General features: G+C 35.6%; 1 protein-coding gene across 1 annotated transcript in view; it reads right to left on the bottom strand.

Annotated features, from left to right (window-relative positions):
- LOC141518408 (gamma-butyrobetaine dioxygenase-like) overlaps positions 1-22,433 on the bottom strand; it is an 85,692-nt gene that overhangs the window by 36,775 nt on the left and 26,484 nt on the right. The window contains exon 5 of the mRNA XM_074230402.1: positions 2,580-2,778. Coding sequence (XP_074086503.1) covers positions 2,580-2,778 — 199 coding nt within the window. The remainder of the gene's footprint in view (positions 1-2,579; positions 2,779-22,433) is intronic.

The raw sequence follows: 22,433 nt of genomic DNA, 5'->3' as shown, positions 1-22,433 counted from the left end.
CATGGGTTTCTCTCTGCTCTAATTTCTCCCTTACTGGGAGAATGACTTAATGTCAGTCTCATCTAGTTATCTAGATATTGAGCTGATAATTTTATGACATTGCTTGAGAAAATACAGCCATTAAAAATAACAAGTGGATGGGGGCAGCTAGGTGGCGCAGTGGATAGAGCACCGGCCTTGGAGTCAGGAAGACCTGGGTTCAAATTCGGTCCCAGACACTTAATAATTACCTAGCTGTGTGGCTTTGGCCACTTAACCCCATTTGCCTCGCAAAACCATAAAAAAACCCCTCCACCTTAAAAAAAAAGACAAGTGGGGGCAGCTAGGTGGTGCAGTGGACAGAGCACCAGCCCTGGAGTCAGGAAGACTGAGTTCAAAGCCGGCCTCACTTAATAATTGCCTAGCTGTGTGGCCTTGGGCAAGCCACTTAACCCCATTGCCTTGAAAAATCTAAAAACAAATGACAAGTGCTTTGATCTCTGAGTTACTGCTGTTTTGATCTAATATTTGTACAGTAACACCTTAAAATAATTTTTTAAAAGCACAGCTGACTAAAAAGTCACTGAACTTTGCATAACCTTTACCTTTGATCTAGTGAGATCATTAGTAGACCAGTATTTTTAAAAGATCAAAGAAAAGGATCCATATTTATGTGTGTCCAGCTATGTGTATATAAGGACATTTATATATTCACATTCATACACACACACACACACAAGTTTGCAACTTTTTGCGGTAATCCAGTCTGGAAACTAAGGGGGATGCCAAGCTATTGGGGAATGGCAAAACAAATTATGTTATGTAAATGTAATGGAATATTATTAAGTTAAAGAAAAAAACCCTTAATAAAGATTTATTGAATTGAATTGTCATGAACTTAAATATCTCATTTTATTTTAGGACTGTTTGAACCATTAAACTGCCTCAAGCCCTTTTGGAAAGAGAGTGAGGTATAAAACTTAAATAATATGAAATAACTGAAAGAAATATGATCCTAGACTTAAAGGCATCAATTTCATGGAAAGTTTAATGTGCAGATTAGAATGCTCAATTGCTCTTTGTCATCCTTTTTCTTTTAACTTTTTATTTCATATTTTGTTCTCCTCAATTACATGTAAAATAATTTTCAACTTTTTAAAAAAATTGAATTCCAAATTCTCTCCCTCCTTTTCCTCCCCCTCATTGAGAAGACAAGCAATTTGATATAGACCATAAATGTATAGTCATGCAAAACATATTTCCATATAACTCATATTGTAAAAGAATACATAGACCAAAATTAAAAAAAAACCCTAGAATAACATAGAATTTAAAAAAGCATGTTTCCAATTGCATTTAGACTCCATCAGCTCTTTCTCTGAGATGTCATCCTTCTTTATTGAAAAACCTTTTGTACTCTTTTGAGTCAATCTTTTGACTCAAAAAAACAAATACATTATATTTTTTGGCTTTTTGGTGTGGTGCACAAATATTTTTTTTTCCTTCACTTAAAACTCACTTAGGGGGTGGTTAGGTTGTGTAGTGGATAGAGCACTGGCCTTGGAGTCAGGAGTACCTGGGTTCAAATCCAGTCTCAGACACTTAATAATTACCTAGCTGCGTGGCCTTGGGCAAGCCACTTAATCCCAATGCCTTGCACAAACCAAAAAAACCCCAAAAAACAAAAAACCAAACTCAATCTTATTCTTGTTAGGCAGTGATGGTATACTCAAGTGAATGGAATGATGGAATTTGGAAAAGGCAATGAATTATGGAATCAGGGTACCTGAGATGTAATCCTTGACTTTGATAGTATCTATATGGCCAGAGGTATGTCATTTCATCTCTTGGACTTCATGTCCTCATCTGTCAAATGACTAGATTGGATTAAATGGTTTTATCTCTAGATTTATGATCTTTTTATTTGCAAAGAGCTGGATTCAAACCCCACTTTTAATGCTCTGGATCATAGATTTAAAGACAAAGGGACTTTGGAAGTCATCAAGGTTCAACCCTCTCCTTCTAAGGATGAGGAATTTGAGACTCAGCGAGGAGGACTGTCCCTGGCAAGTAACTTAACCTCTCTGAGTTTTAGTTTTCTCCTCTGTAAAATGGGAAGTCTAATAGTATCTGCCTCTTGGAGTTGTCAGAGGATCATGTGAGATGTAGGACTTAAAGCCCTTTTCAAACCTCAAAGTGCTGTACAAATTTCAGCCTTTCCTTCTTCTTTATTTTTAAATGGTTTTACTTCCCCAAGATTAAGCTTTGTTATATTACAACTTTGTGGAGAGAGAATATCAATGCTGGTGAAATATGAGTATTTTGAAGCAGTACTAGGAAAAATTGATCTTTTTCTACACTCAAGACTGAGTTACCAATTACTGCTGTCATCTTGTGGCTTTTAAGCTAATTTTAAACCTTTCTCCAGTCACTGCAAAGCCTCCTCTTTAGTGGCTTTCCTTTTATCTGGCTTCCTCTAGGTTGTGGAAATTTCTGCCTGAGTATTGACAGCTGAAGCAATCCCAGTGAAGTAGAGGCTCTAATGCAGAGTAGAGCAAATGCTATATGTGTTGGCTGAACTGGAACCTTGGATAACTCACCCATAAAATGTAAGATACAGGAAGCCAATTCTCTTGCCAAGTTTGGCCACTTCTCCCCGTTGCGCAGCTGCTCCCGTGAGCCGCACGATGCCGATCTTCTTAAGAGTGGACAGCCAGTTATAGGCATGTTCATCACTTGTTAAAACATCTTCAAAATCCAGAGTGGGAAGCTGGAGATTTGAACCCCAGTATTGACATTCTGAGGAGCAATAAAAGATGGGGTAAAATATCATAATTTTGACATTACTCTTCATTCAGGTTAATAATAGAAAGGCTATCCTTGATAGGCCAAAGAAATAGCAACTCTAGGAAGTGGGTAACCAATTATTAGTATCCCTATTTCACCAATGGGAAACTGAGGTCCAGATGAACAATGTGGCTTTCCTACAGACTCCCAACTAAAAATCTCTTACCTTTCGACCCCCTGCTCTTTTCACTAAGGAGAGGAGATAGCATAAGTCCAAGCAATTACAAAGTAGAATGAAAAAATTATGATTGGAGATAAAAATTGATTATAAGGGGACTTTTGAGGAAGAATTTAGCTCTTGGATATTGGCCTTTCTCAATGTAGAGATGAATTAAAAAACGTTTATGGGTGATGTCCATTATGAAAGTTTTTATTAACTTTACTCAATATTAGCTTCCATGTTCCTTGTGTACCTGGCTTCTGCTCAGAAATATTTCTGTGTATTTCTATTTTATTTACCATCTAACTATTTTCTTACAAAGGCCATGTTAACATCAATGGGGATGCCATTTGAAAAATGGGTATGAGAAAGGAAAAGGAGAGCACATGCTTTTCATAAGAGGGACAGATCTTTCTCCAGTCTCTCTCCTCTGAGAAAGGGCTTCCTTGGAGCTCCACTCAGTGGAAGCTGCCCAGAGTGAGGGCAGAATGGGAACTTGGTCCTGGGACAATTAAGATTTCATCTTGGGCATTAAAGCAATGTAGTGGGCTCTTTGCTGGCAGCATCACAAAAGATAAAAGGATATGTATTGGAAGCCATGGATGCTAGCTGCTCCTTCTAAATGAACAATGCTGAATGTATAAATTATTCAGTAGAATGATTCAATGCAGAAAGATGAAAGCAAAACCATTTTAAAAAAAGACTCGGAATTACAAACTGAATTACAAAAAGAAGGCAGAACAGAAAGGAAATAAGACTTCGCCAAGGGAAACAATTCAGATATTAACAACTGTATTCAAGAAGGACATCATTCCATCACTCCATAAAACCCACTTTAAGTGAGAGACTAAGTATTATGATCTTGTAATGCACCTGTGTCATAGAAATCTTTATTTTAAACTTGATAGCTATCTCAAATTAAGGGAATAGATTCACCATTTAGGAATGAAAAGTGGTCAGTATTGTTCTATTAGAGATCTTCACCTTTCCTAGGTTTCCTGAGGAAGGGAATATAACTATTCCCTCTTTGAAAGGAGTCTGCATAAAATAGCAGAAGGTCAGAATCCTTTCTATTACTATGCTGTATAAGGAAACCTATAGATGGGGGGGAGGGGGGTGTTGGAGACAAGCTGAATCAAGTCAATTGGAGAGCTGATTGTTAAATTTTTAGGGTGAGAATTTTCAACTTTGGAAATCAGCAAGTGCTACAAACCAGAACTTGATTTTGTTGATTGGACAGAGTATTTATAATGCAGATAAAATTTAAAAGTGCTTTTTTTTTGTGTATATATATATATATATATATATATATATCTCACTCTCTGAGTTGATCATTAAATATTCAAAGTCATACCCCTGCTTGTGGAAGTGTGTGTGTGTGTGTGTGTGTGAATCTATCTGTATATATAATATGTATTGTGCTCATGTCAGTGATCAAAGGGTGAATAGGCTTCATATACATGAAATACTCTAGTTTTTAGGATATTAGATATAATATCTTATACCACATCCTAAGTATTTTCAGAGTCTAAACTAGATAGTGGTTGCAAATAGCTCTCTTCTTTCTGTATCCCCTAATAGAATGAAAATTTCTTGAGAACAGGACTCTTCCATTTTTTTTCCTTCGAGTCCCTAGCATTGATACAGTCTACATGCTAAGCACTTAATAGGGACTTGTTGATTGATGGATAAGACTCCTTTAGGAGCTACATTAACTCAGACAACTATGACTTCCTTTACTGCATGATAGTTGAGCCAGTCAGACTCCATACATCTCTATTCTGACACTCAATTCCATGTCGCAAAGTTTTGGAGAGAGTTGAAGTATGATGACTTTTCCCCCTTGGTTTATTTCTCCTCCTTTGGTTTCTGTTATTCTATTATGTTCTGGGTTCTCCTGTCTACTTATGTGAAAATTCCTTAGTCTCCTTTGTAACCCCTCAGGCAGACTCTGTCTTTGGGTCCTTTCTTTCCTCATTATATATTCTCTCTCCATGACATCGTATGGCACGGGATCAATGATAATTTCAGTCTATGTAACTTATAGTCATACGTGCCCACATATCCATATCCATATATATATCTATATATCTACATGTTGTATATATATATATATATATTTATAGATATACATTCACTGTCAATATTGTCTTTTTGAACATCAAGCATGTATCACAATTACTGACTGACCATGTCCAGTGAAATGTCCTGTAGACAGATCAGATTCAACATTCTTCAAATGGAACCCATTATTTCTTCCCCTTTCTGTTTCTTGTTTAACTTCCCCTTTTTCTAGTGATGCTACTACCATCCTCTTCTGCACTCAGGTCTATAGCCTCAGATTTGTCCTTTCCCTCTTATCTCTCCCTTTTTAATTCCCACCAGAGGTGAGTGGTTACCTGATGAAGCTGATATGGGTAGGATTCATTTGAGTTAGGAGCTGAACAAATGACTACTAAGGCCCTTTGAATTTTTGATATTCTCTGATTCAATTCTATTGAAAGGCAATGCAGCTTTCCAGGGGAAATTAGGTATTCAATAAACAATAGATTATAGAATATCAGAACTGAAGATACTATACAGAATCTGTAACTGGTACCCTATTTTATTATAGAAGAAACCAGGAATTACTAAAAGAATGAATGAATACAGTCAGATCATTAAATCCAACTCTTTCATTTTTATATCTGTAGAAGTAGTTGGCAATAAATTATATCATTGGGTTTCTTAACATAAGGTTCATGAATGTAAAAATAATTGTATTTTAATATCAATTGGTTTCCTTTGTGATTCTTTGCATTTTATTTTGTGCATTTAAAAACAATATTCTGAAAAGGTGTTCATATGCTTTACTACACCACCAAAAAAAAGGCAGGGTTGGGGAAAGAATCTGATTCTTTTTTAGAGCACAGGATTTAGAGCTTGGACAAATCTTAACATTCATCTAATCCTATTCCCTCATTTTTCAGTTTGAAAAATAACTCAGGCCAGGAGAAGTTAATAGCATTGTCCAAAGTCAGGATTTGAACTCAGGTCTGCTGACTTCAAATCTTTTTCTTTTCCTATTGAATTATTTCTTTTTTTAAAGCTATTTTTAGATGGGTTTTTTAAGGTTTTTTTTTTTGCAAGGCAATGGGGTTAAATGGCTTGCCCAAGGCCACACAGCTAGGTAATTATTAAATCTGTGAGGCTGGATTTGAACTCAGGTCCTTATGACTCCAGGGTCTGTGCTCTATCCACTGTACCACCTAGCTGCCCCTATTGAATTATTTCTAATGACATCTTTTAAGTAACTGATAGACTAACCAGAAATAGAATGAACAATGGCTAGTTTCTCTTCATTCCCTTCCCTATTTTTTTTAAAAATAGAATCCTCTTTTTTCTCCCCCCCCCCCAATCCTACCATAGGGCAAATCATTAGTGCCTATGTTTTGCTCAGGTTTATTAAAAAAGAAGAGGAATTCCGCTGGGACTTTGGATGTCTCTTGTATGAAATATTTATGAGGAGATATGGAGAATTCTAGGATAAGAATCTTAGGGTGAGAGTTTGAGTAGAAAGAACGGTTACATGGATAGAGGACAGGCCCTGGAGTTAGGAAGACCTGAGTTCAAATCCAGCCTCAGACACTTAATAATTACCTAGTTGTGTCACCTTGGGCGAGTCTCTTAATTCCACTGCCTTGCAAAAACAAACAAAAAACAAATACCCCCCCCCCAAAAAAAGAACATAGGAAAGAAGGAAATGATTTACTGGGAAAAAAGATGAAGAGACAAATGATAGAGAGGGAGAATATGAAAAGCCTTGTGTTAAAGATGAGACAAAAATTTCTAAGAGGTAGAAGTGAAGGAGAACATTTTATATTTAGGGGTGAGTGGGGTCAGCCTGTGCAAAGAAGTAAACCTGGGAGATAGAATATTGAATTTGAAGAACAATAAAAACAGACTCACTTATTATGTGTAGTGTGTGAAGAATAATTGGAAATGACTTGGAAAAATTCCAAGGGGCTTTAAATGTCAGATAGAAGATTTATTCTAGATGCAACAGGGATCTGTTTAAATTTTTTTAAGCAGGGAAATGACAACTAAATCTCTAGTCTACCCTTATACACCTTGTCACAAGCCAAATTTTGAATCTCTACTTGCGTAACTGTCTTTTCTTGATTTTTCTTCCCCGATTATTTATGGAATATTTCTATTTGTACTCTTCATTATCAGCAAGATATTCCACGTACCAGCTATCAACTATTAAAATACTTGTTCAAACATTTTTCAGATATATCCAATGCTTTGTGACCCCAACTGGGATTTCCTTGTTGAAGATACAGGAATAGTTTGCCATATCTTTCTCCAGCTCCTTTTTCAGATGAGGAAATTGAGGCAACTAGAATTAAATAGCATGCTGGGGATCACAAAGCTAGTATCAGTGGCCAGATTTGAACTTAGAAAGTTGGGTATTCCTGACTATTTACTTTACCTTTGTTCCAGAGCTCTTAGGGTCCAGAGTTTCCCAATTTCTCAACTCTAAAAACCTTTCTAGCCTCTTATACATATGAGAAGTAGAGCAAGAGCAAAGACAAAGCCCATTCCAAGGAGTAAATTCATTATCTTCTCCAGTTCTAATTACATTCTTTTCCTTTTTATATTCACGAAGCCAATAAAATCTAAACCCATTTCAGACTTTCATTTCCTTGCATCAGGTACAAGTTGGGGTACTTGGTCACCAAGAATCCCCTCCTACTCCTAAATTCTGTGACTCCATTTTAGATGTAGTTTTAAGTTGTCTTTAAGTTATCTTCCTAGAACTTTTCACAGTGACTGGTAAATAAGTGTTTGATGAATGCTAACTGGAAGAGAAAATGAAGCTGGTGACTTAGCACAGTATCCCCTTCACTCAAATCCAATTCATGTGCTTGTTGTGGCATCACCTCCCTGATGTCATGGTCTTCTTCAAAAATAAAGGACAAGCATCAATCTAAATTGTGAGGGTAGGACTGGATGATTTGCTCAAAATACCTTTGTTCTAAGGCTATCAGAATATGAGCCAGAACCCAACCAAAAAAAGTGTCAGGCTGATAGAATCTACTGTCATCCTGAAAGAACTAGAGAAAGGGCCTTTAAAATATATCAGAGCCTATTTTTCTCATTAGAAAGAGTCAGCAATATAGCAATGGGTACTAGCTAAATCAGAAGCTGAGAGAAAAGAGGAGCTCTTCATTCTGTCTTAAACTCCTTAGTATTTTGAAGTTCCAAGGTAGAACCAACATGGCAACCTAGAGGTAGCAAACTGAATTCTTTCATCATTCCTTTCTAAACAACTTTTAAAAGATACCTTAAATCAAATTCTAGGGTAAGATAATACTGCCCAACTAAGAAAGTTTAGGAGATTGGTAAGATAAGTGACACTGGGTAGAGACTTGTCTAAGGTTCAAAACCATAGCAGCAGCAATAATGATAGTAGGAGCTTCAGTTCTCAATTCTGAGATGGCAAGGGGGTCAGACAACTGATCAGGAAGAGATTACCAGGGACCTCTCTGCTGACACTGTGAGCAAGCTCATGTGGATTGACCTTTTATTTCTTGTTTATAGTTTGAGGGTGGAGAGAAGCAATCATTAGCCCACCACAAGGGAGTGGGGTCCCAGATCACAGCTCTAAGGCAAAAAGGAGCCCCACTGCTTTGCAGCTGTAGGAGAGCAGGAGACCAGGTCACAGTTCCAAAATCAAGAGGGGCTTTAGAGATTGAAGGGGCCCAGGGACCCTTCCTGGGTAAAGACTACAGTACAGACCAAGGAGTACCTCTCCCATATGTCTTCCCAGATCACTCCCAACTTGGGAGCACTGAAGAGTGGCAAAACCCAAATGTAGCTCTGGGAACAGGAGCCTGAAGTTTGGGATAGTGCCTCCCCAACTCTAGGTGAAAAGAGTTCAACTTTAGCATGAAGTTCAAGGTCAGGCAATAATGATCAAGAAACCAAAACTAGACCCTGACCTTAAAAATTCTTCTACAGTGGTAGGGAAGACCATGATACACACCTAGAAGAAGATAATCATATAAAAACAGATATAAGCAAAGCCTCAAAGAAAACTACTATTTGAACATAAGCCCACTAGAATTTCTGAAATAATTAAAGAGCTAAGAGTGGAAGAAGAAAAATTGGGAAAGAAAAAGAGAGTAATGTGAGAAAATTACAAAAATAGGATTAACAACTTGGTAAAAGAGTCATAAAAATATCACTGAAGAATTCCATAAAAAGCAGAACAGGTCAAATGGAAAGAGACATAAAAACTCATTGAAGAAAATAATTCTATAAAAAAATAGAACAGACAAGTGGAAGTTAATGACTCCATTAGATATCAAGAACCAATAAAACAAAGTCAAATATATGGGGGGGGAATAGAAGAAAATGTGAAGTATTTCCTTGGAAAAGCAATTGAAAAATAGATTGAGGAGAGATAATTGCAGAATTATTGTATTTTCTGAAAGCTCAGATTTAAGAACATCTAAACCTAATACCTGAGCATCATATTTTAAGAAATTATCACTGCTTGGATATTTTAGACAGAGGATAAAATATAAATGAAATAAATCTACTGATCAAGTCCTAAAAGAGATTCCCCAAATGAAAACTCCCAGGAATATTAAAGCCAAATTCCAGAGCTCCCAGGTCAGTGAGAAAACATTGTAAGCAGCCAGAAAGAAACAGAATTCAAATATTGTGGAATCATAGTTAGAATCTCACAAAATTGAGCAACATCCACATTAAAGGACCAAAGGGTTTAGAAAATGATATTCTGGAAGGCAAAGCAACTAGGATTGTAATCACGAATAGCCTACCTAGTAAAACTAAAATTAAAAACTTGAGGGGGAAATGGACATTTAATGAGAACTTTCAAACATTCCTGATGAAAAGACCAGAGCTGACTAGAAAGTCTGACATCCAAACATAAGACTCAAGAGAAACATAAAAGGTAAACATAAGAGACTTAATGAAGTGAAGCAGTTTACATCTTTATGTGGGAAGATAATATTTGTAATTCCAAACTTTATCACTATCTGGGCAGTTAAAAGGAGTCTACATGGATAGGAGAACATGGGTGTTAGTAGATAATGTTGGAATGATTTTTTAAAAAAGTGAAGGGATGAGAAAGAGGGATTAACAGAGAGAAGGGAGAGGTAGAACTGGGAAAATCTTTTCATATAAAAGAGGCACATAAAGAAGAGATTTTATAGTGGAGGAATCAGAAATGACATACTATGAAGGAAAAAATGAGGGGAAAAACAGTATATTAATGCAATGTTGGTCGGGGAATGAATTGTTCTAACTGTGCTCAAAGGGTTGTAAAGCTGTTCATATTCTTTCCTTGTCTCAGCAGTACCACTAGTAGATTTGTATCCTAAAGAGAAAAGAGAAAAAGTGCCTATATTTACAAAATATTTATAAGCAGCTTTTGTGTGGTGATAAAAAATTAGAAATTCAGAGGAAGCTCATCAATTGAATGGCTGAACAAATTGCAAAATTTGACTGTGATGGAATACTGTTATTCTATAAAGAGTAGCAAGGGGGAGTTGTTTCAGAAAAAAAATGGCAAGACCTATATGAACTGATGGAAAACAAAATGAAAGAACTGGAGTCCCACTGTACTCAGTCACAGAAATATTGTAATGATCAACTGTGAAAGCCTTGGCTACTCTGATTAATACAATGCTTTAAGAAAATTTCAAAAGGACAAAAATGCTGTTCACCTTTAGAGTGAGATCTGATGCTGAGTATAAATTGAAATATTCTTCTTCTTCTTATTATTATCATTGGTTTTTGCAAGGCAGTGGTATTAACTGCCTTGCCCAAGGTCAGACAGCTAGGTAATTATTAAGTGTCTTAAGGCTGAATTTGAACTCAAGCCATCCTGACTCCAGGGTGGGTACTCTATCTACTATGCCCCTGAAATATTTTTTTCTCACTTTATCTTGTTTTTTTTGAAATATGATTAAAGTAAAAATTTGTGTTTTATGATTTCACATATATAATTGATATCATATTGCTTGCCTCCTCAATGAATGGAGAAGAAAGTGGGAAGGAGGGAATTAAGAGTTCAAAATAATTGAGCTTAAAGAAGAGAATGTTTACAATAAATAGAGTAAATTAAAAAAGAACATCTAGCTATTTTCCTGAACATAGTACACAAAGTAGTTTCTCATTGATTGATCAGTTGATCATAGAATTTCAAATCAGAAAAACTCTTGACTTTAATCCAGACTTCCCACGTTACAAAAGATGAAATTGAGGCCCAATATAAAGTGACCTGCCTTAGATCATCTATATAGTAAACAGCAAAACATAGGATTTGAATTCAAGTCCTAGGGTTCCAATTCCAGTATTTTTTCCAGGCTCAATCACTTACTAGTCGGGTGATCCTATGGGAGTCACCTATCTTTTGCCCCAGTTTTTCCTACTATAAAATGAGCATTATAATAATAGCATTTACCACCCAGGATTGTTGTGAAGATCAAATGAGATATTCTCAGTGAGATAAAGAGGTTAGCACATAGTAGATATTCTATCAATATGCATCCCCTTCTTTCTACCACATCACTGTGTCTCTTCTACTTCTCTGGTTTGTCTAAATGTAGGGAATTTGGTCTAGCGCTAAATGAAATATAACCGTCAACTTAGATGGAAAACAGATAATGACTTCAGTTTTATTAAGCCCGAAACTTAAGATTATTTTTATAGAATTTTAGAGTTGGCATGAAGCTTAGAGATTCAAATGACCAATTTGTCATTCATTTTAGTCTATTGGGTTTCCTAGGACTTTCAACATTTTATATAATCAACAAACCAATTGATTTCTTTTTGGATAGATTGGTAGAATCTGTTGATGGACAAGAGATGAAGGGAAAAATGTTTATTTTATCTTAAAGTAAAATTTTCATATTAATTTAATTTCAATGGACTTGGTGTTAAGTAAGCCACAATGGAATTAGAATCTATTAAGGTAGTTTTTCCAAAGGTTTTTTTTTTCCTTTTCTTCTCCTAGCCTACAGGGAAAGAATAAAAAACAATCCAGATTGGTAGCCAGGGTTGTGATGTAACAAGCACCCCTTGTACCATAAGCAACACACTAGGGTAGATTCTACCTAGGACATTTTTGTCTAAAGCCACCTGAGTAGAACCAGCGGTAGTTTTGACAGTATTTGAACAAGCTGATGAAGAGTAAACATTCTAGTTTTGTAAGCCATCCAGTCCTGTGAATTAAATAAAGCTTGAGTAGAGGCAGGAGTTGTGCTGACTTGTCTTTAAAGGATGAGGGAGGATTGAGAGTGTTTTACAGCCTGCAAATCTTCAATTACAAAATGTTATTTTGAAGACACAAAAACCAGAACCAATATCTTACACCTACTGATTATCTCTCAGTAGGCTTGAAAAGACACACAGAGCATGGTGATCTTTACTAGCCCTAATCATTTTTCTTCTAAAGTTGATGGAGCCCAATGTTTGACACACTTAAGACTGTGAGAAATCAGAATTTAGTTGTTTACATGTATGTATTCCTCAAAATATGCCACAAGTTTCTTTTGGGTGGCCCTCATTGTCTCAATTGCTATTTCTATTCCAAATGAGCTTCATAAATATTAAACCAACTAGCTTTTTCCAGAAAAAGATATCTCCACTTGGTGGAGAACTTCAAAACATGCCAACATTTTTCTAGCCACTCCTGGGATTGCTCAATTCATCTTAAATCACTTATCAGATTATAGAATCTGTTATCAATGGAAAAGGTCCAGATGGTGATAAATACCTAAGATGTTGACTAGTCTCTAGACAATAAATTGACTCTAAATTGGAAGAGAATTTCACTATATAGACATTAAAAAAACCCCGCCATTTACTTTTGTCTCAGTTTATAAATAAATGAAATATAACTGTCAACTTAGATTGAAAACAGATAATGACTTCAATTTTATTAAGCCTGAAACTTAAGAATATGTTTATAGAATTTCAGAGCTGGCATAAAGCTTAGAGATCAAATGATCAATTTGTCATTCATTTTAGTCTATTGGGTTCCCTAGGACTTTCAACATTTTATATAGTCAGCAAACCAATTGTCTTCTTTTGGCCTGGTTAGCAAATCATGACAGTGAGGGCAAGGACAAGAGATGATGTTGTGGAAAGGACAGTGAACCTTGTATATAAGATTTGGGCATCCTGGTTCCAACAAAATACCAAATTTCTGTAAGCCTTAATTTCCTCAGCTATGAGAAAGGGATAGTCATATTTACTGTCATCTATTTCATGAGGGTCCAGTGAGGATCAGTGATAATTTCTATTACTTTATAAATAAAACCTATTAAAGAATCAGAGAATCACAAGATTTAGAAGTGGAAGGGGCCAAAGAGGCCATGGATTACATGGATTACATTACAATCCCCTCATTTTACAAATAAGAAAACTGAGGAATAGAGAGATTAAGCACTTTGTATAGCCACATAGGTTGTAAATTTCTATGATGAGATTTGAACTCAGGTCTTCCTAACTTCAAGTGGAGTATTGATCCTCTCTCTACATCATATAGCTAATTATAAACATAAACATAATAATAATAATAAAATGATTTATTCACCCAGGTTGCTAGCGTTATCTTATTCTCTTATTAGCATAAAATAGCTATCTTGAAAATGTAAGTCTTTAGTCATAAAGAACACTGAGAATAAACATAACTGGATCAATGAATACTTATCACCAATACTGGAAAGCAAATGGGTCATTAATGAACATAGAGTTCTCTATATGACCTTCTTGATACAAAGGATGACATTTTATATTAAACATGTAAATGGTTCAGTGGATAGACAGCAAAACTTGGAGTCAGGAAGACCTGAGTTGGAATTCTACCTCCGAATCCAGAACTGTATGAACCTGGCCGAGTTACTTAACTTCTGTCTCATTTTTCTCATCTGTTAAATGAGGACATAAATAGTCCCTCTCTCTCTCAAAGTATAGTTGTAAGAATCAAATAAATTAAAATGTCACATGCATGTGAGCTTGAAAAGCACTATATAAATGCTAAATATTACTATCTTTGCAATAATTACTGAAGAATAACAAAGAAATAAAACCTGATATTTGAAATGGCATGTAATGGGTAGTATTGGACTTTGTGTTAGAAAGAAATGGGTCTCATTTCCAATGCAGACATTGGTTGATTGACCCCTATCTGTAAAATGAGGTTTTAAAAAATAACTCTATAGGACTATTAGAGGAGCACATGAAATGATTGTTTATAAGATACCTTGTATATATTTTAAGTTTTGCAATATAGGAATTATTTTTTTATTAAAGTTGAATGCTCAGTATAATAATAATAATAGCTAGCATTTATAGAGTATTTTGAGACTTGCAAAGCATTTTTCCTAGAATATCTCATTTTATCCATACTACAACTCTGGGAGGCAGGTGCCTCTCATTTTACAGATAAGGAGCTGAAACTTAGAGGAGTTAAGGGTTGCACAGCTGATATGTAAGTCAAGATTTGAACTTTTTTTTTTTTTTTTACATTTTTCAAGGCAATGGGGTTAAGTGGCTTGCCTAAGGCCACACAGCTAGGTAATTATTAAGTGTCTGAGGCCTGATTTGAACTTAGGTACTCCTGACTCCAAGACCAGTGCTCTATAAGATTTGAACTTTGATCTAACTTGAAATATAATATTCTAGCCACTGTTTCAAATGGAATTTATTAATTTATTATTTCTATACAGTCTAGTATAGAAATCAGGACTTGTTTGCTGAATGTGAATAATAAGACTGTTACCTATTTGGCTATTTTCTTTAATTTATAATTATATTTTTTACTTCTTTGTTTGAATTCCTAGAACTATAATGGTTCTTTATAACCTGGGAGACAAAAAAAGATACTGAAATCTGTCATTGAAAATATTATCATTCACTTCTTAATTTCAGTGCTCTTTTTTCAATCTTCATCAGACTTTTGGGAACATGTGACCAAGAGTCAACGACTCCCTCTTTTAGTTTCCATCACTCTGTTCTGTCTTGGTTTTCTTTGTACCTGTCTAGCTCTGTCTTCTCAATCTCCTTAATTGGATCATCTGAAACCTTTGGTACCTCAAACATGACTGAACCCCAAGTCTCTTCCCTTAGTTCTTTCTCTTGCTGATAATAGCTACCCCCCAATGGTGTCATCACCATCTCTTGGAATATGACTCTTCTATCTATGTACCGAGGACTAATTTTTCTTATTTATTTTTCTAATTTTAGTCCTGGGTATTCTTTGTATACCTCAAATTCAACACATAAGCTATTTCAGTTTGTCTCTTCCTCTAAACTACATGGTTTCTGTTGAGATCATCCCATTCTCATTTGTACTCAAGTTATCTAGGTTTATAACCTCCAAGTTATATTATGATATGTCCACATCACCTCTAATATTCTTCCTTTTCATTCATTCTCGTGAGGGCCCAATCTGTTGTCTCTCTTACTCACTCTTCCTGCTTTTAGTCTTTCCTTCACACAATTGTCCAATAATCTTCTTAAAGTGCAAATATAATCACATAATGACCCTAATAACAAACCTTCTGTTTTTCCTTATTGTTCTACTGCACCCCCCCCCCCCACCCCTTTCAAATTAAGTACACACTTCTTCAGGATGCCATTTTCAGACCCACCGCAATTTATTTCCAGCATATCTTTCCAGTCTTATTTTGAATGACTTAACTTTACAAATTCTACAATCCAGGCAAGCTCCTCTAGATTCTGTCTCCTCATCCAGATAACACCATATTCATCTCCAGGAATTTGTATAAGCGGTTCCTTATTCCTGAGGATGGATTTGAACTTAGGTCCTCCTGACTCCAGGGTGGGTGCTATAACCTTGGACAAGTCACTTCACTCTGATTGTCTCCCATCCAGGGCCATCTTCAGTTGTCCTGATCCATACCTGACCAGAGAAGAAAGTGAGGCTGGTGACCCCCCTCATTCAAGTCCAATTCACCTGCTTGTCATGGTGTCACCTGATGTCGTGGTCTTCTTCGAAAATGAAGGATAAGCATCCGTCCAACCTTAGTCCTGCTGTGACTTCTATCCACAGTCATGTTTTCCAGAATTCTTTCTTCCTTCAAGACCCAGCTCAGATGATTCCTTTTCCATGAAGCTTTTCCTGATTTCATTTTAGAGCCCCTCTCTTCAAATATTCCTGGATATCAGCATCTGATTCTTCCTCACTCTCATTTTGCTTATGTTATAACTTAGGAAATGACTCCCAAGATTTGAGCTGGAAGAGATCTTATAAGCTTTGAAGTCCAGTAGTTTAATGTAACAGTGAAGAAACTGACCAATATGTGTTGAATTTGACATTGAAACTCAGAAAGCTTTTCTTTTGCCCTGCTTGAACCTAAGTATTTAATGATAAAGACCACTTGGGGGTGGGCTGTTCAATGTAGGAAAAAATCACAACATAAGCAGATTTCACTGCACAAGATGATACATAATACTGAGATTTCTAAAATGAATAATGCTTTACAACAGTTAACAATCAACCAACTTTTTCCCTTTGTTAACATGTGTCTATGTTTGGGTAGCCCCTTCATTGAGCCATTTGGTTTTGCTTAAGACAGTTCTTATTTTACAGCAGGTTTCATTGACTTGAATCTTATGCAATTTTAAAGTCAAATTAAAAAAGAAACACATTCATAGGAATGTAAACATTTTAACATGCCTAAAGTTAGTCAAAATACTTTGACAGTGCAAAAGAAGATATGTATAGGGCACAAATGATGTATAATTGGGTACAATTGCTATTTATATTTTTGTTCACATTTCCTTTTAAGACCACACAAGAGAAATGAATTCTTTTTAAATATAGACTAAATCAGATTTTCCAAGCATGCTACAGGGGAAAGAACAATAGATTTGAACATCAGATCTGCTACTAACTATTATATAATTTAGAATTAACTCCTCTTGGATTCATTTTTCTCATGGGTAAAGGGAAGAGATTAAGATATCAAAGTGGAATGTTAGGCTTGCAAAGTACTTTGCATTTGTTATTTTATTTGAATCTCACAAAACATTCCCATTTTATAGAAGAGGGAATGACCTCAAAGAATTCAAAGCCATATCTTTGAGAGTCTGAGTATAAAACTTTTAGTAGACAGGGGTGGCTATATAGCAGAGTGGATAGAGCACCAGTCAGGAGGACCTGAGTTCAAATCTGGCCCCAGACACTTAATAATTACATAGCTTTGTGGCCTTGGACAAGCCTTGCAAAAATCTAAAAAAAAATAATAAAACTTTTAGTAGACAAATTATCTTCCTTATTGTCCCTCCTTTGATAAATGATGTTTTGACCACATACTCTATCAGCAAAAATTGAGTGTGCATACCATTTTTGACTTAAGAGAAATATTCAGAACTACTATGTCAATAATTATGTATATAAATAGAACTTACACAGAGGACAAGAAAAAAGGTAAAATAATCGATCCTTGCATCAATAGGGAGCTAATGCCCTGTTGTACAGAAAGGTAGTATAGGGTAATAGTGCCACACAACTCCATTGTTCTGCTTATCAGGAACAGTATGGTGCCCTACCACCAAAATTACTGGAGATACATTATTTGGATTATATTTTCTTCACTTAACCAGACTTAAGAGAGAATGGTTACAATGATCTTGAAATTCTGCCAAGGTAGCAAATTCCCAACCACCATTGCCCTGTTGGAGCTTTCTGGAATAAATAAACTCTAGAGAAGTTAGGATCCAAGCACATGTATCCTAATGGAAACCATTCAGGTAATCTTTTATTCTACCCTGTTTCAAAGAAACATATCTGGGACAAACCAGTTACCAGATTCATTTGGATTGTCAAAGAATGAAAAAATACCCAACCTAATGACTGGGAACAAATAAAATCACACTTCATTAAGCTGCCCTTGAAAAAAAATATTGCTGACAGTAGTTACTCTCTCCAAAAACTTAGAAAATGAAAATAAATTAAAAGACAATTTTCCATTTTACCCCTTCTGAATGGAAAACAAATACCCAGGGATTGAATAAAAACACACAACTCTAATAAATCATATGTCAGAAGAATGCATTCAAAACAAATTTAAATTTCACACTTGGGCATAGGAGTATAAAGTGGAGCAAATTACAGAATATTTAAGATATGACCTGTTCTTTCTAATTTAAATTGTGGCCTTACCAATAAATACTTCCTTGGACATATGCTTCACACATAATAAAATTTATTTGCATACTGTGTGCTGGTTTTTAAGGAGCCTTTTATTGGAATCCTCTCCGAGGGTTCAGTGTCACATTCCTTTAGAGAAGGACTTAGAAGTCCAGGACATTGGGCAGAAATGTAGTATTTCAAAAGCTTAGGAACTTTTGCCCACCTGCTGAGAACTGTTCCTTTGGCTCCGAGGCCAACTCATCTAATGTGCAGAAGAAGAGCCAATTGTTCTGTATCATTTCCTGTAAATAACTTCCCTGGGTCATGCCCAGGAAACAAAACAAAACAAAAAAAGGCAAGTAGGATTGCCCAAGAAAACCAAACAAAACCAAAGAAAGAATGAACCCAAAATCCTTGCAAAGTAAATTGGGGCACAGGACTTTGGCATGTTTTTCTAGTTAAAAATGGGCTTATCCCCCCCTCCCACCTAAATCATTGATAATTTCCTAATTACTATTCTTGTGATAAAAGTCCTGGCCTACAGCTTAATCTTATATATATTTTTTTAGGTTTTTTTTCAAGGCAAATGGGGTTAAGTGGCTTGCCCAAGGCCACATAGCTAGATAATTATTAAGTGTCTGAGAATGGATTTGAACCCAGGTACTCCTGACTACAAGGCTGGTGCTTTATCCACTACGCCACCTAGCCACCCCCTTAATCTTATATTTTAAGAGAGGAAAAAAAGCAAATCCAAAATTTCTTTTTGTAATAGATATGTTTCTACTTATTTTCATTGTCTCATTGTCTCTTGTGTGTGTGTGTGTGTGTGTGTGTGTGTGTGTATAAATGAAAAGAAGAATTAAAATAATACAATAGGAATATGGTGAAAAGATTGCTACTTTATCACTATGACCTTGGGCTTTGCCTCTCTGTGACTCAATTTCTTTACCTATAACATGACTAGTCCAGGGGTTAACTTTTTTTATGAATTCGTTAGAATAATGTTTTTTATGCATAGAAGAAAATACATAGTATAACAAAGAAAACAATTATATGGAAATGTAATTAAGAGTCTCTGAATTTGATGATCAGTGGTTGTTCTTCTAAGATACTATGTTTATAAATCAATCGATCAACAAATATTCTTGACATGCCATTGTTGTTTAGTTGTCTTAATGATGTCTGATTCTTTGAGATCCTAGCTGGGGTATTTTTTGCAAAGATGTTAGAATGGTTTGTCGTTTCCTTTTCATAGATGAGGAAATGAGACAAACAGGGTTATGTTACTTTCCCATGGTCACATAGCTAGGAAGTATCTGAGGTAGTATTTGAACTCATGAAGATGGATCTTCCTGATTCCAAGTCCGGTTCTCTAATTCACTGTACCTACCACCTAACTGCCCCCAGGAAATACCTACTATATCCCAGGTCCAGTGATACAAAAACAAATGCAGGGCAACTGAAAGAAATTTTAGCTTTGAAACAGAAGTATAGAGATTAAAGCTATTTTACAGGGTCCCCAAGCAAGAAAATGATTCAAAGCATAATTCAGGAGCTACATTCCAAGATGTAGTCTAGTATCAAGAACTTCCTAATGCAGTTTTCATCTATTTTTCTAGTCTTATCTTCTGCTTCTTCTCTTCACATAGCCTATACCCTAACATGGGGTTCACTCACTGTTCTCCAAACATAACCAATGGATTCCTTTTTCTCTTTGTATCTTCTTTCCAGCTGTTTGGAATATTATTCTCTCCTAGACCCAACTAATCTATTCCTACCCAGTTCAAACGCCATCCTTTCTACTTAAGTGCCTCACACCCTCCCAGAAGGAACCAGTTAGTCAGTCTTCATCATAGGACTCTATATGTCTCCATCATTTTACTTTTCACATTTTTCCTTCTAGTGTAAGCAATCAATAAACATTTATTAAGCTAAGTGCTAGGGATGCGGAAAATATCTATGCAAATTAAATTAACCAAATAGTTATGAAGCAAAACTCAACCAACATTTATTATGGGCCTACCATGTGGAAGACTTTGGGGAAAACACAGGGCCACATAGCCATTATCTATCAAGGGGGACATAAGATCAAGTCATCTTGATGGTGAGACCAGACCTTTTGCCCTTATTAAAAGAATGCTTAATACATGGTCGAATTCCTGGATGATAATGAACAGGAAAGCCCCAAACCAAATGTTTACCAAGGACAGATTATGAACCCCAATGGGACTCTATATTTTTTCCTATAATAAGTACACATTCTGAAGTGAGAGGAAAGGTATATTAATCTTTTCTATTATCATCAAAAGCATTTTCCAAGAATTATAGCAAGTTGTTGGCAAATGGTTATTATAATACTTCTTATTTGCAACAGAACAAGAAAAAGGAAGATTCAGGTTTGTCAAGGAAACTTAATCAATATCTTCCTAATTATTTCACCTGGAGTTTGGTTTAACTCAAAACAATTAATAACTTCATCACTATACAAATGGAAAATTTAAAAAAAACTGGTGGTCCACATTTCATTCATGCCAATTGCATAAGAGAGTATTGAAAGATCTAAATCTGGAATAGTTTTATGAGAAATTAAGAATAATCCATATGGAGTGATTTGGAACCAGACCTAAAAGGCAGTAAAACTGTGCATAACCTTGATCCAGCAATACCACTACTAGGTCTGTACCCCAATGACATCACAAAAAAGGATAAAAAAACTCAAGTGTACAAAACTATTTTTAGCAGCTCTTTTTGTAGTGCCAAAGAATTAGAAATTGAGGGGAGACCCATCAATTGGGAAAGGCTAAATAAATTGGGGCATATGAATGTAATGGAATACTATTTTTCTGTAAGAAATCATAAAGGACAGGGTTTCAGAAAAGCCTGGAAAGACTTGCATGAATTGATGCTGAGTGAAGTGAGCAGAACCAGAAGAACATTATATACAGTAACAGTAACATTGGTTGTGTGATGATCAACTATGATGGACTCACTCATCTCAACAATACAATAATCAAAGACAATTCTAAAGACTTGTGATGGAAAATACCGTTCACATCCAGAGAAGGGATTATGGAGTCTGAATGCAGACCAAAGCTTGCCATTTTCAATTTTTAAAATTTGTTTTATGGCTTTTTCTCCTTTTTGTTCTGATTCTTTTTTTCACAAGCTGAATAAAATGGAAATATGTTCGACATCCTTATACATGTATAACCCATATTATTAGATTGCTCTACCAGGGGGAAAGAGGAGGGAAAGGAGAGAGGGGAAAAATATGAAACTCAAAATTTTACCAGAAATAATTGTTGAAAACCATCTTTGCATGTAGTTGGAAAAATAAAAAAAAAACAAATAAAAATTCCCCCCCCCCCAAAGCATAACCCATGAATGTGTCTGGACTCCACATGTATGTGTGTATATATATATATATACACACACACACATATATATATATATATAAATATACACAAACACATATATACCATACTAAGTAACTAAGTTTAAGTCTATCACGTGAATTGCCTGTTTAAGGACAGGGGATAAAGCCAGAATCTGGGAGCAATGAGTTTTTACTCTTTGCTTCTTTTTTTGTCTGTAGTTTTCCCAGTGTGTGCACTGGTAGAAGCAACAAAACAAAATTGGTCCCTTGGTTGTACAATGTCTGATAAAGATGAAGCAAATTCATAAAACCATCCAACTCCACTTCACAGAAGTATTATACCATATAATTTTTCTAAGTTGGAGGTTTGCTGTTTAAGTGCCAGTATTATAAAGACATTCCCTGACTATGAAATGGAAAGGAAAGGAAAAGGGGGCATAGACCAGGGAAGCCTTTGAGCAACATTGTTCAAAGGAACTCTGAGTGTTGGTCATCCAAGGAAGAAAATTCTTTCTATTAATCTCCTATTTGAAAATAGGGCAACTCATTCATGTGAAATTTGAAATTTGATTCATCATTCAATTTGATTCAGCAAATGTTTATGAAATATTCATTCTTCACAGGATACTTTTAGAAGAAAATTAATTTTGATTATCTTTTCTCTTTGTTTTTTCTGTATTCTCCTTTGTTTTCTCATGGCCCCTGTTTTGTTTTTAAAATTTTATAAAAGTTAATATATTTGCTAAGGTAGCATAGGGTAGTGGACCTGCTGTCAGGCAGACTCGTTTTCATGGATTTATAGCTGGCCTCAGATACTTCCTAGTTGTGTGACCTTGGGCAAATCACTTAACCCTGTTTGCCTCAGTTTCCTCAACTGTAAAATGTGC

This window comes from Macrotis lagotis, chromosome 3 (genome assembly GCF_037893015.1).
Source record: "Macrotis lagotis isolate mMagLag1 chromosome 3, bilby.v1.9.chrom.fasta, whole genome shotgun sequence".
Lineage (NCBI taxonomy): Eukaryota > Metazoa > Chordata > Mammalia > Peramelemorphia > Peramelidae > Macrotis > Macrotis lagotis.
This window is presented reverse-complemented; position numbering and strand designations above follow the sequence as displayed.